The sequence below is a fragment of the Lotus japonicus genome, chromosome 2 (genome assembly GCF_012489685.1).
Source record: "Lotus japonicus ecotype B-129 chromosome 2, LjGifu_v1.2".
Taxonomy (NCBI): domain Eukaryota; kingdom Viridiplantae; phylum Streptophyta; class Magnoliopsida; order Fabales; family Fabaceae; genus Lotus; species Lotus japonicus.
Window position 1 is genome coordinate 82,899,327 of NC_080042.1, and position 19,732 is coordinate 82,919,058.

At 38.2% G+C, this 19,732-nt stretch overlaps 1 protein-coding gene across 5 annotated transcripts; it reads left to right on the forward strand.

The window, feature by feature from the left end:
- Positions 1-1,600: 1,600 nt before the first annotated feature.
- On the forward strand, positions 1,601-19,052 carry LOC130740336 (uncharacterized). 5 transcript variants are annotated; one of them, XM_057592905.1, is made up of 17 exons: positions 1,601-1,636; positions 1,958-2,011; positions 2,614-2,690; positions 2,818-2,971; positions 3,439-3,577; positions 3,923-4,238; positions 4,934-5,117; positions 11,963-12,064; positions 13,675-14,001; positions 14,076-14,159; positions 14,260-14,418; positions 15,473-15,556; positions 16,137-16,274; positions 16,679-16,791; positions 17,425-17,585; positions 18,331-18,643; positions 18,797-19,052. In XM_057592905.1, the coding sequence occupies exons 3-16, from the start codon at positions 2,614-2,616 to the stop codon at positions 18,447-18,449; spliced, it is 2,157 nt and encodes a 718-aa protein (XP_057448888.1). In that variant the 5' UTR covers positions 1,601-1,636; positions 1,958-2,011; the 3' UTR covers positions 18,450-18,643; positions 18,797-19,052. The 5 variants fall into 5 exon arrangements, with proteins under 5 accessions (XP_057448888.1, XP_057448887.1, XP_057448889.1 ...); XM_057592904.1 differs by lacking the exon at positions 1,601-1,636 and adding an exon at positions 1,643-1,801; XM_057592906.1 differs by lacking the exon at positions 1,601-1,636 and adding an exon at positions 1,643-1,801 and having other exon boundaries at positions 18,331-18,549.
- Positions 19,053-19,732: the final 680 nt, after the last annotated feature.

Here is a 19,732-nt window from a genome sequence, read left to right on the forward strand (position 1 = left end):
GATCTTGAGAGTTTCAGTGTCCTTAGATTCCTCTATTGCTACCACTACATGATCAAATTTGGGAGTAAGGGTTCTGAGTACCTTTTCAACAATTCCTTGATCTGGCATGCTCTCACCATAGGTCTTCATTTGGTTGGTCAAGCTTCTGATTCTGGTGAAGTATTCTGCAATAGATTCTTGCTCCTCCATCTGAAGCAGTTCATATTGCCTGCTCATCGTCTGGAGTCTAACTTTCTTCACCTTTGCCAACCCAGAATGACTTTTCTCCAATATCTCCCATGCTTCTTTTGAAGATTTTGCCTTTGAGATCTTCTCAAAATTTGCAGCATCAACGCACTGATGAATCAAGAAAGTTGCCTTGCAATCCTTCTTCTTGGCTTCACTGTGTGCAGGGTTTCAGAAGAAGATTCAGTGATTTTTTTAAACCCAGATTCAACAACCTCAAGGCACTCTTGGAATCCGAAAATTGCTTTCATCTGGACACTCCAATGCTCATAATTCTTCCCATCGAGAGTAGGAAGATTCATCGGAAGCGAATTCGATCTTGACATTGCCCTCTGTTCTTTGATTCTTCTTGAATTCTCTTCAATTCTCTCAACCCGTTGATCTCTGCCTTGAGCTTCGCCACTGGAACTCCTTGCGCCGCCGCAGCACCACCTTGCACCGCCCTGGGCACCACCACAGGCTCCTGATCGATGAGCTCTTGATACCACTGTTAGAACCAGAAGGTTCTCTAGAGAGAGAGAGAGAGAGAGAAAACTAGAAAGAGATAAGTCTTGAGAGAGGAGAACTACATTTTTTTTTTGAGCGTGAGGAGAACTACATATTTCTCTTCCACCCATAAACAACACATATTCTTCTACCCTGTTCGATCGTTTGCAAGCAGTTCTACCAATCTCTTGTGCATTGAACATCTCAATTTACAATCAAGTTTCGTTCTCCGATCCTCTCATCGTTAAGAAAAAAGTAAGTATTTTTTTCTTCATCTTTTCTCCATCAATAACCAAACACGTTGATATTTAGCCAATGCAATCTGGCGACTACCGATGATAGGCATATAGTTGTGTAAGAAATTATGTAAGTTTAACCTAATAGTTAGTTACACGAAATTAGTATTATCTATTCAATAAATAGTCAATTTTTACATCAACATCTCAGCTGTTTTTTTCTTAATAATAGTAAAAGCCATATATATGACCACACTGACACATTTAGTATAGATAGATTTTGAGAGGGTGATGGATCATTCACACTACTGCAAAACACTGTTGGAGTAGGTAGAGTCTTTAACTGCATTTCTTCAAAAAACAGCTCTTCTAAAATAATAACTTTTTTAATTAAATTTTTTAAGATATTTGTTTCAATTTTCCTTCAGAAGTGAACATTAGATTATTTGAAAAATCTATTTTAATTATCACAAAAAATAATTTTAACTAATGTAACAAAATACATATCAGCTTGTTCCTGAACGACAGCTCAATAGTGACAATTGAGGGACATAAATGTAATTTAAGATTTTAGGTCGAGAGATTAATCTCACGAGTCACGACAATAAGACGCTTCGGGTATCGGATCCGGTTAAAAAAACAAAGGGGAGTGGAAAAGCCAGTGTAGTTTTCATGTTGCTATTTCTGGGGTGCGTCTCTCGCCAACTTGCGAATAACCGTCTCTGCAATCTGCACCTTCTCGTCTTCGCTTCTCTCTCTCTCTCTCTCTCTCTCTCTCTCTCTCTCTCTCTCCATTTCTAGGGTTTCTCACTTCTCCACACTCCATTCTCAAACCTTTATTCCCCTCTCAAAAAGTAACTATCATGCTTCTATTCATGTCACATTGTGTCAAATTTCAGTGTTGATAGTTTGCATTTTCAAGTTCTGAACATTCATGAGGATTATCTGTACTGTATTTTGAAGATTTTGGTTTTCGCTTACTGATAGTTGTTGCGTGTTTACTTCTGCAGGTTTTCCTTAATTAGTAACATTTGCTCTTGCGAGTTGCGATAATCGTCACAAAGGTGCGAACTTTTTGCTTGTTTTATGGTTTTCACCTTCGTTGTGTGTTACGGAGCTTGAACAGGGGTGGGAAAATCAAACTCAAAGGGGTAGGAGTAGGGTAGCTCAGTTGGCAACACGCAGACCGAGTGTGTGGGAAGAACTCTCGGGTTGGATCCCCGACACAAGACACTCGGGTCGGGAAGGGATGATGTGTCTTAACTGTGACTAAATCGTGAATCTAACGGCATCCAAAGGGTGATCGGGAATCAGATTTTTATACCAAAAAACTCGATCTCAACTTTGCATGGGTGCATGGCCACAGTGCTTGTTGATTGGCCTGGGTAGTTTAGGAAAATTTTATAGACTAAATGTAGTAGAAGTAGTCACTTGAATGTAGTTAGGTTTTTTAGGCTTAATTTTTTTAAACCAGGAAAAATAAATTTTGGAACATTAAGTAAAGTCTAAATTAGAGTAGGGAATATAAAAGTTTTGAGGGGCAAGTACAACATTTTAATACTCTTCTATTTATGATTTTTGTGCCCCATTTCAATTATAGCTAGTTTCTGGTTGTGTGGCTGTTTTGTTTTATCAGAACTGATTTGTGTTGTATTCATTTATGCAGATGAGTATGCACATTTTCCTTAAAAAAGATCAAAAACTTATATGCCCTGTAAAGTGTTCTGATCCACCAGTTGAACTGTATGTCTCTTGTTCTCTCCTAAGCATTTTAAAGAGTAACTTTGGAAATGTCTTTCATCTCCTGTCCTCTGATGAGACTAGTCTGATCTTTTTACTAATGAATATCTTGACCTGACAACATTTGCAGGCCACAAGAGTTAATCATAAAGTGTATGTTTAAACAGAAGAAGATGTCTGGGCTTTCTAAATTGCCCCAATTTCCACTTACCCGCGCGCCATCCAATCCACGTGATGAGTATGAGTGGGAGAAGTTCTTGAGTTTCCTGCACGAACATGACCGTGTATGATATTTTATATTTTATATTTTATTTCCTAGATTCTGTTATTTTCAAGTGGGTCTAAGCTTAAAATGTTCGGTTAAGATTATTTTCTATGCTTAACCAAACATTTAAATTGAATTTTTCATAGCATAAACATTTAGGCTGGTGTTTGTTTAAGCTTTTGAAAATATGTATTATAAGATAACAGGATCTTATGTTCTAAATAAGTGTGGTTGGTCTGTTAGTTTACTTAATCATCTCATTATCTTTTTGTTGCCAAAAAAATTCATCTCAATATCTTTGTTGTGGCTTTTCTTTTTTTGCTGTTAAGGTCCTTGATTTCTTTCACATTATTGAATAATTGCTAAAGTTCATGAATATCAATGTTTAACAGGTTGAGTAAAACTAGTATATTTTCCCTCTTCAGTCTTCACCTTTGTGTTATTCTTTTTTGTGTTTAATCAAAATCATCAAATCATGTTTTGCAGGTTGCTTATGGAGAGTTTGAGCAGATCAAGTTTTACATTCTTCCTCCTGCTAAAGCCTCAAAATTTAGCCCAATCAGTTTTGAATACCAAATAGACCACACACGTACTGTAGATACTCGTCCGAGGGATTGTGAATCAGGTGTTTCTTCCATTGTTAATTGTTTTTATTATCATGACATAACAAGTCAATGTCTAATGTTACAAAAGTGTGCTTACGGAAATGTTGTGCCTATTCAGAACAGCACACATGAATCTACATGATTGATTCATGCACATTTATACTTTAGGTTTACGACATTACATTGGTATTCTTTTTTGAAAAAAAAAATTGCTTCTGTAGTGGAGGATTTTATTTGTGACTTTGGTTTATCTATCGCTTGTGAATTGATTTTTTTGTTTATACATAGAAAAGAAGATTATGGGAATTTTTATTTAAGCTTGGCTTCTGCCTCGTGTTTACATGGGTGAAAGTAATTTGTAGTAGATGTTTCTTTAGCAGGTTCGCACTTAGCTGAGGAATGTGTTGGACAGGTTAATGCCATGGGGAGATGTCTAGCAAACGGTGCAGATGTTTGCTCTTCAGATCTTAAGATTCCTCCCGTTGAAGATCGTGCTAATCGTTTTACTGCTGAAACTTGTGGTGGATATCAATCTCACGTGAAGCAGGATAGAATCCTTGAGAAAAATTTAATTCGGGTAGACCCAAGTTACCTGAAAACTCTTGGACAGGCTCACTCTGGATGGGTTTTTGGTGGAATAGCAGAGCTTGTTGATAATTCAAGGGATGCTAAAGCTACTAAGTAGGTTTTATGCTTTCATTCTTGCACTGTCATCTTGTTTCTGTTTTTGTTGAAAACTTGTTACCTGTAATGTTTATTTGACTCTATTTTCAGTATAATAGAAATTTTATTTGAACGGCTTTTATGGCATATGTATATGGATAGATAATATATGAATTGGTCATTTTATTAGTACGTCTGGTTTGATGTGGAATATTTTGTCAATCTCCAACGGCTTTGATTTAAGGGAAAGGAGTTTGGTATCTGTATTATTCTGTGCCGGGACTTTGTCTTTTGTTTCTCCGTTAGTAGTTATTATTGTGAATGACTGTAATAAGGTCTTCGGTTTTGAAGGTTTTGGGTTATTTGATGATAACTATCAAAAGTGAAAAGTAAGAAGAAATGGAGACAATGGTCTCACATTTCTTTTTTTCTCACACTTATGGATTTGATGTCAAAATATGCCTGCTTTAAAAGCTATTTTGTAAATGGATGAATAGTTTATATAGAATTACCCTTTCATATCAATAACTCTGAGCTATGTACTGAAAGTAAAAAGCTATAGGTCATCCTTTTTACCCGTTTTCACTGACTCATTTTGGAGGGAGGATTGGGAAAGTGAAATAAGATGATAGCTCAGGTTCTGAAAAACTTTCTCCTGAGCTCTTTTTCCTCCTCAAATAGTGCTTACTATTGTTCTGATGTTGATGTAACAGGATCGATATTTCTGTAGATATGATAAAGCTGGAGAAATCTGGGAAGGATGTTCCTATGTTGTCAGTTATTGATGATGGTCAAGGGATGGACCATGATGAGGTTGTGAAAATGGTGTCTTTTGGACACAAGCAACTTGATAAAGATGACAAGGATCACATTGGCAGGTTTGGTGTTGGATTCAAGGTAACTTTCTTTCAATCTCTATCTCTCTTCTGTTTTTTTCCCTACCCAACGGTAGTGGAATGCAGCTTGAATTTTTGTCCCTTTTATGTCATAATATTGTGTTAATGCCTTAATGGCTTTGTTGTGGTGATCAAACTAAGGTAAGGTACTTTGGGGTCTGCCAGTTAATTTATGTTTCTGTTCTTACGCTGTCCCCCTTTTCCCCATCTGTTTGGAGGATGTTTCATTCTCTCACTTTATTATTTTTTGTGGTAATTAGTTTTTTTTTTCAAGCAAAGATACTTGATCAAGTTTTGTTTTGCTTGCTTATTTTGTTTGCATTGTATGAGAGTTTTACTGCAGATAGCTTTGTCATAATTGTGGTTATTGACTAAATCATGTTACAAGGATGATATTTAAGTTTGATTTTTATCACGATCTTGTTCTGTCCCATTCTTTTTAATCCCTCTACTGATAGTAACTTATTTTTAGTTCATATCCTTTTTTGACCATTGTGATCCCTCATCGTTTCAGAGTGGAGACTGTTAGGTACCAGAAAACAGAGTAGGAAAATAGAGACTGAGTATACTAGATTAGCACTGAATCCTCTGGTATGAACCCAGAAGCAGTGTTTGCAGTAATACAAAGGAAAGCAAATGAAGAAGAAAATGAACAAGAGCAAATTCGAGAGTGCTCTATCTCTCCCAAGTCCTAGCCAATTTCTGCCTACTTCTCTCTCTCTCTATACTAACATATATATCCTTAGCTAATAGTACTGGTCCCCTCCTTATCATTGAGAATCTGCCACCTCACCAGGTGGTGGTTATTTTGGGATCCTAAGCTTCTAGAATGTTGGCCTCCAGCTGTGGCTTGGGCCTCCTAGCATAGACGTTGCCAAACCTGGGCCTGGAGCTTGGGTTTGCAACATCTCTCCCCCCTTGAAGATTCAGCTTGTCCTCAAGCTGATGATTAGGGAACTGGTCCAGCAACTTACTGAAATCCTCCCATGAGTCTTCAAATGTTGGTAGGTCCTTCCACCTGATTAGCACTTCTAAGTCCCCATCCCTGTTTTCCCTGGTGTCCATAATAGCTTCTGGTTCGACCTTGAGTTCCCATTCTTCAGTAAGAGCTGCTGGTAATGGTTGGCTTTGAACTCCTGCATTCACAGCCTTCTTGAGCAGGGAAATATGGAAGACAGGATGCACTTGGCTTCCTTCTGGCAACTGCAGTTTATAGGCAGCTGGGTTGATCTTTGCTATAATTGGATAAGGTCCATAATACCTAGGACTCAACTTCTGATTGCTTCTCTTAGCCAAACTCTTGAGCTTATAGGGTTGAATCTTCAGATAAACCAGATCCCCCACTTCATATTGAACATCCCTTCTGTGCTTGTTGGCCTGCTGCCTCATTCTATTCTGTGCCTTCTCTAGATTACTCTTGAGCTCCTCTAGAATTAGATTCCTCTCAGCAGTCAATTTCTCCACTTCATCTACTGATGTTAAAGAATCATTTCCCTTAAAAATCACAGGTGGTTCTCTCCCATAAAGAGCCTTGAAAGGAGTGGTTTTGATGGCTGAATGGTAATTTGTATTGTACCAGAATTCTGCCCAACTCAGCCATTTGGGCCATTGCTTTGGTTTGGACCCTGTTACACACCTTAGATATGTCTCAACACATCGATTAACCACCTCAGTTTGTCCATCTGTCTGAGGGTGGTATGCAGAGCTGAATTTCAATTTTGTGCCAGCTAGTTTGAACATCTCTGACCAGAATGTGCTGAGAAATACTCTGTCTCTATCAGACACAATGGAGGTGGGAAAACCATGTAGTCTTACCACTTCTTTGATGAATACTTCAGCAATCTCCTTGGCATTGTATGGGTGAGATAAAGCAATGAAGTGTGCATACTTAGTAAACCTGTCTACTACCACTAGTATGGTATCTTTTCCCATGGCTTTAGGGAGACCTCCAATGAAATCCATGGATATATCAGTCCAACCTTGAGAGGGTATAGGGAGTGGTTGAAGAAATCCTGCTGGATTTAGTGCCTCATATTTGTTCCTCTGACACACCTCACACTTTTGTACATAATTTTGAATGTCTAGCTTCATGCCTTCCCAGTAGAATAAAGCTGATATTCTCTTGTAGGTTCTGAAAATTCCAGCATGGCCTCCTAAGGCTGTATCATGAAATTCCTTCAGAACAGTGAGAATTTTGGTAGAGCCCTTAGGGAGAACTATTCTGTCTTTGTATAGCAATCTTCCCCTCTTCAGTTGATAACCAACAGCAGAATTCCCTTGAGTGGCTAACTCCTGCAGAACCTTTCTATATCTTTCATCCTCTAATATCTCAGCTTCCAAATCTGCCCATTCAGCACACTGGACTGAGGATATGGCAGAGAATTGCAACTTCCTGGATAAAGCATCAGCTGCTTTGTTTTCAATCCCAGGCTTGTACTTAATTTCAAAATCATAGCCCATCAACTTGCTCATCCACTTTTGTTGTTCTTCCCCCATTATTCTCTGATCTGCTAGAAATCTCAAGCTTCTCTGATCAGTGTGTATGACAAACTTGCTCCCTAGGAGATAATGTCTCCATTTTTGCACAGCAAGAACCACTGCCATCAATTCTCTTTCATAAACAGATTTGGCTTGAGCCCTATCAGATAAAGTTTTGCTCATATAGGCAACTGGTCTTCCTTCCTGCATAAGGACAGCTCCAAGTCCCTTCCCAGAAGCATCTGTTTCCAGAATGAAAAGTTTGTCAAAATTGGGTGGAACAAGAACTGGAACAGTAGTCATCACTTCCTTCAACTTCACAAAAGCTTGGGTGGCTCCTTCAGTCCACTGGAAGCTATTCTTCTTGAGCAATTGATTTAGAGGTTGTGCTAGTTTGCTGTAATTTTTCACAAATCTTCTGTAGTACCCTGTGAGTCCTAAGAACCCTCTTAATCCTTTCACCTCCTTAGGAATAGGCCAATCTAGCATATCTTTAATCTTGCTAGGATCAGCCGCAACTCCTGCTTGTGATATGACATGTCCTAAATAAATTATCTCAGGTTGACCAAAAGAACATTTCTTCTGGTTAGCAACCAGATTGTTTTCCTTCAACACTTGTAAGACAATCCTTAAGTGGTCCTTGTGCAGCTCTTCATTCTTACTATAAATGAGGATATCATCAAAAAAAACAAGTACAAACTTCCTCAAGTAAGGTCTCAACACTTGGTTCATGAGTGCTTGAAATGTAGATGGTGCATTTGTCAATCCAAAAGGGAGGACCAAGTATTCATAATGCCCTTCATGGGTTCTAAAAGCTGTCTTAGGGATGTCTTCTTCTTTCATCCTAATCTGGTGGTACCCTGATTTTAAATCCAGCTTTGAGAAAACCACAGCAGCCCCAATTTCATCCAAGAGTTCATCAATAATTGGTATAGGGAATTTGTCAGGAATAGTGGCCTTGTTAAGGGCTCTATAATCTACACAAAATCTCCATCCCCCATCTTTCTTTTTTACAAGAATAGCTGGGCTGCTGAAAGGACTAGTACTATGCCTAATTATTCCAGAATTCAGCATTTCTTTCACCAACTTCTCAATTTCATTCTTTTGATAGAAAGGGTACCTGTAAGGTCTGATGTTGGGAATGGAAGCTCCCTCTTGTAATTGAATAGCATGGTCAGTGGTCCTTCTTGGTGGTAGTCCCTTAGGCTCTTGGAACACTTCTGGATATTCTTCCAGAATTTTCCTCATTCCCTCTGGCACTTCAGCTTCTGTCTTTTCTTCTTCCTTCTGATACTCATAAGATAAGTAGTACCCCTCTGCTTCCTGCTGTTCAGTGATCTTAATTGATTTCCAATTAGCAGTCACCCTGCACACTGAGGGTTCCCCTTGCAGAACCATCTTCTGCCCTTGAGAAACCCATTGTATGATGAGTTCCTGGAAATTTGCTTCAATATTTCCCAGACTAGCAAGCCAGTCCATTCCCAGAACCACTTCTGTACCTCCCAATCCTAGTATAAAGAAGTGCTGCATAATGGGAATTCCTTGGACTTCTAGTTTCAAGTTCTTGCATACCCCAGAGTTCCTCTCCTTTGCCCCATTCCCCACTTCTACAACATATTCAGAGGTTGCAATGACTGGAATTTCTAGTTCAACTACAAGGTCTTGGGAGATGAAATTGCTGGTTGCTCCACAATCTATTAAAATCAGAACTTCCCTATTTCCTATCTTCCCTTTCACTTTGAAGGATCGGTTGGAGGTTAACCCTTCCTTGCTGTTCAATGACAACTGGAGAACCTTCCCTTCCAGCACAAATTCCCCATCCTCAGCTTCCTCAAAAATCTCCTCTTCTTCCTCATCCTCCTCTACTTCCATCAGAATGAGTTGGTAGTTTTTCATGGAGCAAATGTGTTCTTTCCCCCATTTGTCTCCACACTTAAAGCATAATCCCTTCCTGCTTCTCTCTTGGAGTTCAGTTTGGGTCAACCTCTGCCCTCCATTCCACTTCTTTTCTGGTTGTTTTCCTTCTGTGTCCTGATTACCAGTGCCTCCTTTGTTCTGGAGACTTTTCCCTTCATTGTCTTGATTTCCTGTACCCCCTTTGCTCTGGAAATTCACATAAGAGTTTGCAATTCTTCCCTTGCTGTCCCCTGTACTGGAATAATACCTTCCCCCAACACCCCCTTTTTCCTTCCATCCCCTTTTGTCTTCCTCCTTAGGTTTGCCTCCTCTCATAGCTGTGTTTTTCTCTTCGAGCAACAACGCTCGATCCATTAATTCTGCTAGATCATCAGCAGGGTACAGCTTCATTTCAGCTTTGATTTCTTCTTGCAACCCGTTTAAGAATACTCCTTTCAGCACCTCTCTGTCAGCGTTCCTCATGGGCGCTGCTAGTAACTCAAAATTCTCCCTGTACTCCATAACGCTTCCTTTCTGTTTCACACTCAACAGAGGACCAAACGGGTTCTGGAGAAGTGCGGGTTGGAAACGGCGAAACAGAGCTTGTTTGAAAGGTTCCCAAGCTCGCTCTAATGTCTGCTCTTCCCACCACTGAAACCACCCAAGAGCACGATCCTCCATGGCGATCATCACCATCTCGATCTTCTCCGCTTCCTCGACCCGGCTGAGTCGGAAAAACCGCTCAACCTTGGTGACCCACCCGTAAGCGTCGTTTCCATTGAACATCGGGATGTCCACTCGTCTTCCTGTGACGGCGCGCAAATGGCTCCGGTGGTGATAGTGCTCGTGGTGTTCTCTGCTGCGCGACGCTGTTCGCGACCCGGTACGCGACCCGGTTCGTGACCCGTCATAAGTTCTCGCTGTTGAGACTGAGTTGTGCTCGCGTGAGCTCCTCCGATGCCGCGGGGTATTAGAACGCCCCCTGGTTCGCCGTCGGTCGCGACTCAGGAAGAGTCGCCGGAGTTCTTCAAACTGTTCGTGAGCCACCTCTTTCATCTCAGTAAGGGAACGCTCCAGATCATCCACTCTTGATTCCATCGCACCGCGGGTCAGCACCATACAGCTCCCTTTTTTTTGGATCGGGAGCTCTGATACCAATGTTAGGTACCAGAAAACAGAGTAGGAAAATAGAGACTGAGTATACTAGATTAGCACTGAATCCTCTGGTATGAACCCAGAAGCAGTGTTTGCAGTAATACAAAGGAAAGCAAATGAAGAAGAAAATGAACAAGAGCAAATTCGAGAGTGCTCTATCTCTCCCAAGTCCTAGCCAATTTCTGCCTACTTCTCTCTCACTCTATACTAACATATATATCCTTAGCTAATAGTACTGGTCCCCTCCTTATCATTGAGAATCTGCCACCTCACCAGGTGGTGGTTATTTTGGGATCCTAAGCTTCTAGAATGTTGGCCTCCAGCTGTGGCTTGGGCCTCCTAGCATAGACGTTGCCAAACCTGGGCCTGGAGCTTGGGTTTGCAACAGAGACTTTTAGTCCCTTTTGTCATCTCCTGTCAGTTAATTGAATACATAGCTTAGAAGACACCATGTAACCATTGCCACATATCCAAACCTATCCCACCTGGATTGGAATGTGGCAAGGTTTCACTCATGTGCAATATCATGTTTTTATCTTCCTCTCCACTTTCAAACTTAAGTACCCAATTCTCTCTACTATCGAATGGTTCCACCCACCGCACCCTTATACCCAACATACAGTAGCCCTCAAGTGTCATCTTATTTTACGCCCTCGTCCTTCCTCCTACTTCTGCTGTTCATGAATGCAAGTATTCAATTTATGGCCTTTGGAGTGTTAAGAGAATGGAATTGGATTTCTCTTATTTTGTCTGCAACTCATCCATGTTGGGAGAAAAGAAACTAATTGGTTTGTATGGGTTTGATCTTTGAATATTAAACAGCTTGAAGTCTCTTGTTCATACCCTAGCTGGAGATTACAGTACCGTTTGACTGGGCTTTGCTAATGCTAGACTGTGATCCGAAAAGGATAATGTTAGGTTTCGAATATTGAACTATTGAACCCTGAACCTCTTGATGGTGGCTAAATCCATCATAGGTTTGGTCATTAAAGTGGCCTTTCACACACACATAGGGGGCGTTTGTTTCAAGCTTTGGAAAAGGACACCCAGGAATCTAATTTCCGAGAATATTAGGACAGGAATGTTATTACATGGCTCTTTAGAAAATGTGTTTGGTTAACAAGTTTAATTCCTTGGAATCTTTTTCATCAGAGTGGTAAAAAAAGTGGATTGGGTTCAAAAACAGTAGTCGCAATATTTAGAGGGGTCTAAACTATACTCAAGTCAAATATAAATTACTAGATCCCTTCAATCTCTCCTGTATTTTCTTGCTCAAGTAAATTTTTGAATCGCTGTTCTTTTGTGGTTTTTCTATAGACAGGAGCAATGAGGCTTGGGAGAGATGTGCTTGTTCTTACCCAGACTGCTAATTCAAGATCAATAGCATTTCTTTCACAATCATTGAATGAAGGCAAAGATGTAAGTTACCATGATATGTATTTTCTTTTCGTTACATGTTAGTATTGAGAAATGAGAGAAGAAAATAAACTGAAAAATTCTTTTATTATCTGAACTCTGAACAATTTTACAAATACATTTATATTGTTTTTGCTATAGCTTTGCTCAACCGTCTCAAACTGACTTCTAACTAACTAATAACTGTCAGTAACTGAATCATACTCCTTTCTCAAGCTTAACTGACAACTAAGCTGAGATAGGAGAGAAAAGTCAGACATGTTGAGTATAGCGAGTAGGTGAAAGAGGTTTGGTCACAGTATCAGCTAGCTGCATGTCTGGGGGATATGCTACACAATCAACCTCCTGTTGATCTTTTCTCAACAGAGAAAATGTCCAACTCCACAAGTTTTGTTCTAGACTGCAAAACTAGATTTGTCATAGAGAACGGAAGGAGTTGTTCTCACAACCTTGGTTTCCTGAAATAAGGTTTGAATTTTTAGCATGTCAGCAAGAGCTCGAGCAAAGCTTTATGCCTAAGTGCTGCTGTAGGTCACTGTTAATGTTTAGGGACCACACAAAAAAAACAAATTAGGCCCGAAAAGATTTGTTTTTGGTCCTCTTTTCTGCCACCCATAGGTTTTTCAATTTTCATATCTTCTTTACAACCCTAAAATGACCTTGAACACTTGAAATATTTGTTTTGTTCTGCCCTTTCTCCTCCTCTGCTATGTCCAAATTTCTCTTCTCTTTTTGAACTAGCAGGATGTCAAACATTTGGACCAACATCTACCCTCCTTTTTCTAAGTTATTGGCTTTTGCCCATTAGTCGCTTTTCCATGCCTTCTACCTCCTCTCAATGATTCTAATCTTAACTCCATTTTCTTGCTATCTATAAGTGTCACTACCAAGCATCCATGACTTCTAGAGGAAGCTCTTATATCAGTTGGATAGGAACTAGCACTAAGAAAGAAAGAGTGTTTATTGAAGTAATTTTTTTGAATATCTTGGATATTTGTGAGTCCGTAGTTTCAATTGAGTTTGAGTCAATCCTTTCCTCCATGAGTAATGATATATACACACCTCATTTTTAAAACACTTCATTTTCACCTCTTTTTGTTTCTATCTCTCTCCTCTTACCATCTATCACATCTCATACTTTCTCTCCCTTACTTTTTCTTTTCTTCCTATCTCTCTCATCATTCCACCTCACACACCTCAAAAGAGAGGTGTGTGAGTAACATTACTCTTTCCTCCATTTTCTTGCTATCTGTTTTGAGAGAGAATAATGAACCTAAAACTGATTTTGTTGTTATCTGAACTGTGAATGTGTTGAAAAAGAAAAAGAAGTTTATAGTGTGTCTTAGCAAAAGCTTAATCCCAACTTTCATAAAGTGACTTCTAACTTCCAGAAGCTGAACCTAACAACTTCTAGGACTTGCTGCACTTGATACAACTTAATCATGCATACTCCATTGTTCAGACATGAGAAATGATGGTTATGATATGATTTCTGCATTGTTTTTGGGTTCTAGTAGTTGTAATTACTAGTTGGACTATTGCTTGATATTCCCAGTGTTGATACTATTCCTTTATTTTTTATAATGATACGCCATTTAATTGTTTTAATGCAGAATATCGAGATTCCCATAGTTAGTTACAGACGACAGGGACAACGTATGGAAGTTGATACTGATGTTCAATCAGAAGCTCTTTCAAAGTCCAATTTGAAAGCTATTAAGGAATATTCACCGTTTGACAAGTACCTAATTGGTGAAAAGACAGCTTTGTTTAGCGGTGGTTCGGGAACGCAAATATATATATGGAACTTGGACCGATGGGGGTCAGAATATTGTCTTCAGTGGCAAAATGGTTTGAAAGGTGGAAGTTCATTCCACCAAGGTGACATTCTAATCCGCAGCAGAAGAAGTCGCTCTCGTCCAGGGCAAATTAATCAAAAGGTTGGGCATCTCTTTCTTTTAAGTTTATTGTCAGTTGAACTATGCTGCAATTTCATGCTTCCTATGGTCTTCAGGTTCCATTGGATTACTCACTGCGAGCTTATTTAGAAGTCATCTTCTTAGTTCCACGAATGAAGATGAGTGTTCAAGGGACACTGGTAATTGCATTCTCGTATTTTAAGTAGTTCTGGGAGGGTGATGATTGTTCTATTTTTCTCTTGCACGTTATCAATCTTTGTTCATTTTGTCTTTGTTCAGGTTAAAAGTCGTCCACTGGCAAATTTCCTGACTAAAACTGTTATCGAAACTGGTATAATCTTGGGAAGGCCTGTTGAATTAACTCTAGGGTTCAGTCAATTAGAATGGGAGCAAGCAAGCTGTGGAATATTTTTGTACTGGCATGGTCGCTTAATTGAGGTAAGGATTTACTCTCTGGTTCAGATCTAACCATTTGGGTTAGGGGGTGAGTGGCATCCATCTTTTAAACACTAGTATGTAGCATAGCCTTGCATCAGGACGTGAATTTCCATATCTCCTGTTTGCTACTGTTGGTTTCAAACCATTCAAATGGCATCAGGAGATCTTGGATTTGTGGGTATTGTTTGTCCCTAATTTTGAAAGATTACAAATATGGCCTCGAAGATACTGGGTGAGTTACATACTGCTGTGAAAATGATGGATGTACCTAATTGCCCCTTGATGAGCTTTAATACCTTGACGTTCATCAATTCTCTGTGCATTATTCTGCAGGAAATCTGCACTGGTTGGGATTTAGTTTTTATCTGAATACCTGCCTTTAGTTTCTGGAAACTAATTTTCTCTTTAGCTTTGTATTATTGATGGAAATGAAAAATAATATCTAAGAACTTCTTTTCCCCCCTGAATGACAGAATAATGCAGCTCTGAGATAGATGTTCTTATGTTAGTCAATATTTCCTACTCCTTCCTGCTGATAAGACCGAATCAAAGGTTTTGATGTGGAAATTTCCTACTCCCACCTGTTTATTGTATGTGGCCAACCTCGTAACCACATTTTATTCGTTTAGATCAAAAAAATGTCTTCTGCACGAGGCCCACGTGCTTTCCCCTTGTCTACTACATTTCTATTACACCAAACTGGCACAATTTGCAATGTCTGGCCATGTTCTTTACCTTCAGCATGTCCGAGTCGCTACCAAAAATAGGGTTAGGGCTGAATCATTATAAATTTGTGACATCTAGTATTTCTGGATCATTACAATGAGAAATCCTGTTTTGCAACTTCCTTGTTCGATGTTGTATGCGGATTTCCTCGCTCAGTGAATTACCTATGTACTTTATATTTTAGTAATCATGAGGAGACTGCCTTGTTTGAACATGGATTTGTATATAAGGAACTTCTAGCTTCATGATTGGGTTGACTGCGCGCATCTTAAATTCTTAACTTGTAGATTTCGCATAAGAAAGCTTATTTTTGTCTACTTTTTTGTAGGCTTACAAAAGAGTTGGTGGCATGATTCATAGTGCAGATGTGGGACGGGGTGTAATTGGTGTCGTAGATGTGTCCAACTTAATGGTATGTACTTTCTGATTGCATTTCCTTTGGGTAATATATTTATTTGACATTAATTAACCTGTACTTTAACCATTTGAAACCTTTGTGGAAACAAAGTTCTTGAATGCTTGCAAAATGTCACTAACTTTAGTGCTTTACACATTTAATTGTATGCTTGTACAATCTGCCAGATTGATTTGCATACTTGTCCTGATTTTAGTGAGGTGCACTGTGTAAGTATTTGATTAAATTTGAAATTTGTGACAAAAGAGACGGTAAAATGGCATTTTTTGTTAGAGTAATTACTTTCGTAATCCATATTAGTATTGGCTTACCAGTTACCACAAATCGTTGAAACTTGAGAAGAAATACTTTGTGCTTGAATAGATTTTTTTATATTTCCTTTTATTTTAAATTTGATTTATATGCTTATACATTCTGCTTAATTTTCTAAATTATCCTATACGAGCTGGAGTTATTTGCTATGTAACTTCTAAAGGTTTTATATATAAATAAAACTGTCTATAATTCTTTTAAGCATGGAATCATTCATTTTTCTTTACGACATATGAACTTCTGTACTTTTTACTTCCTGGCATAGGATGAGCAGGATGGTCGTGTGTGGGTGCATAATAACAAACAGGGATTCCAAGATTGTCAATCGTATGCATCTCTTGAGGAGTGGCTTGGTAGAAGAGCAGATCAATATTGGGACAAGAATTTTGATTCACTTGAGTTGGTAAAGCACTTCTGTAATATTTTTCATAGTAACAGTTCGTTGTCAAATTCTTGTTATTCCTTAAACCTAAAAGCAAAGTATTTCTTAGCTCTCCGTGTGGGACAGCTTTCCAAGTACGAGAGATTGTTTCAAATAATTGAATTTGGTAACTGTAACGAAATTCAAGTTATGAATGGTTAATATCCACTTATAAAATGTGTTGCAAGGCTGATGCTTACTTTGGTCTCTCTGCATAAGATATGGATCTCAACATTGTTATGTTTGATTAAACATGATTTTAAATGAATGATGAATGAGTTGAACTTTCTTTTTCACGTGACAAATATCATATCAGAATTCCCTTCTCGTGTAGATCTTCCTTTTCTGGGGATGTGTGCTGAACTTCACTTCAATTTCTTTCGCAGGACAAAGGTAATTGTGTCTACAAACCCGATTGCGAATGGGTCCAGTGTGACAAGTGCAGAAAGTGGAGAATATTGCCTCCTGATTTCGACAGCATGAGCTTACCTACTCAATGGTATGCTAATAGCTATTTTACAATCATATATCTGCTTGACTAACTTATGATTATTTCTTCATTGCTAGTCTGTGTTAAGGAGGAGTGCTTATAATGTTATAGTGAAATACGAAGTCTTGTTTCTAAAGTCACATGTTTAAAACAAAAAAATGATCTGTGAAATCAATAATTGCAATTGATAATGGACCTGTGGACAGAATACACTCTCATTTGATTGTTTAATTTACTGAAATTTGGTGTACAATGTAATCATGTTAATATTATGATTCAACTGATTGCTAATTTTTTTACTGACTTCCTAATGGTTTAACAATTTATTCGTCAAATCATAAAAACTAATGAAAACACATTTTGTTGCATTCACATCAGGAGATGCATGAGATGAGAGATAACTCTTAGCTACAGAAAAATATCTTTAAAATCTTAAAAAAAAGATGATATTTTAATGTGTACAAAACTACAAATTAGATTTAAGTTTAATAAAGAAATAGATAATAGAAACAAAAGTGTTTTCTAACCGGGTAGGGAAATAATGGAATAGATAATTGAAAAATTCACATTTATGAACGTGCCACAAAATAATGTATTGGTGTATATATTGTGTTTATTTATTTTGAACTCTTGCAAAATTAGGTTCTGTTATATGGAGCCTTTCAAAGGTAAATGTGCAGATGTTGAACAAAAGCAGAAGCCTGGCATAGTCGTCGTTTCCACAAAGCGATCTACAGATGATTGCGTGCTGAAAGATTCTGATAGTACAATGATTGAAGCTGATACGGATGCTTCTGGATCAGGTTAGACATGAGATCAGTTGACTACTAACTTGGCACAATATTTTTATTTTCAAAAAAATTACTTAAATTAAAATCTTAATATCTTGGATGATGGTGTGCCTTTCAAATGCTTAGCATGCTCCTTGCAGAAGAGTCAACTTGAATTATGGAGGACAAACCATAGCCCATGACTATGAAAGTCAATTTAGTAGAATTGGGGTGGTGGCAAGATTTCATTTTTGGAGTAGTTATCATATGCTTTGATTATGGTCCTGAAACATTTTGCGTTTGGGTGGGGCATTTTATATGGAATCAAAGAAGTGTTTGTGTTTGTACCTGGTCGATTGTAGGTTAGGTTTTCAAATCAACTTGAACGAAAAGTTACCACTTACAATGAATGGAGAGAACGTGTTCTTCTTATTGTGATGTCTGCACCCTGATATATGTAAACTAACTGCACCCTGATATATATAAACTAACTGTTGATTATGATTATGATTCAGATTTATAGAGTTGATTGATTAGTTGATACTTGATAGTTTCCTTCTTTGGCATATCATAATACCTAAACTTTAGGGATCGATTTAGGATTGATTTCTTCCATTTTGTAAATATTGTACAAATCATCTTGAGAAATATACCGAGAATTATCTTAACGCCCTTTTTATTATAACTTTTCAATATTTGGCCAGTATTATCTTAGCATTTCAGAGTATTGCATTGCTTCGGTTTCATTTTTAATTCTTGCTATATTCTCAACTTGTAGATGAAAAATTGGCCAAAGCTGAGGATTTCAAATCTACAAACTTAAAGCGGTTGAAAAGGGGACTTCCAAGATATGAGGATGCCAGATCCCCGTCTTCAACAAAGCCGAGAAAGGGATAACTGCACAGATAAAATAGGCATTCCAGTATTGCCACAAGAACGATCATCTTTTTTTTTTGAAGGGCAGAGAAATCTTCACATTATTTTGTTCAGTTGGAAGGTATCAATCAAAATATCAAACATTTTGCTCAAGTTAATATTCAGTCTGGCATGATAATAGACTGTAAAATGTTGTCCATGCTGCCCAAGTTCAGGTAAAGTCTGAAATCTTTTGTAGCCTAAGGTTGCATTAATTTGTCTTCCTCTGATATATTCTCATAGCCTCCATTCGAACCTTTTTATTTGTGTTCAATTCTGTTTCTAAAGTTATGTAAGCATATCATATCATCATTTTATGTCTCTCGCAGGTATAAAAGATGCGGTGGAGCTCACGGAGGTGTTTGGTGGAACATATTTTTTGTCACGCTGATGCATGATTGTGTGCCTGTGTCATGTTGCTACTTTTATACATTACATGGTTGCTGATGAAATCCTTGAGACAACCGTTAAGAGATTTTGGTACACAATGTTGTTAATATACTTGCCGGTTTTTGTATATATAATCAGTAGTAATCAAAATTTGGTTTCTCCCACTCATGAAAATGTATTTACGTCTTGAGACCATTACTATTTTGGGTTTTGCCGTTTTACTATAAAGTTGTCAATTTAAAAAATTAACAGGCGCGGCCTCAGGTCCACTCTGCACCATTCACCAACACCAGTGGTACTTAGCATTCTCCATCATCACAGCCGCCATGTTGTGTGGCACACTCCACCACCGCTAAGTGATCTCCGCCACTACTACTACTACCCTTTATTAGAGTTCCACTTCCAAGTATTTTATGTTCTTTCATTGCGGATAAACCTATATCCTGGGAATGCTTTTTTCAGAAAAAGAATGTTATTTGTTACAAGGTCAAGAACGGAAGTAGAAAATCAGACTATGACATCAATTAACTAGTCTAGCTCAAATAATTACTTCATGAACTAATATTTAGGGGATACTACGTATATGACATTCATTTTTCGATAATTAATCAGAAATCTTTTTCACTTTAATTATAGAAAATTATTATGTTTTCACAGAAAATGTTTTAACAGAAAACATGACTGTTGGCTTAGCACTTTTGTTAAGCATTAGTCCAAATGATTTATAAGCAAATGTTTTCACCAATTCATTGATAGACCCTTAAATAAGTTACAAATGTAATAAGTTTGGTGCATATGAGTTATAACCATGGATTGGGGGACTTAGATGGTGTTGCTGGCATCAGAGGCTTGCGCTTCAATAAGGGGTTGTTTTG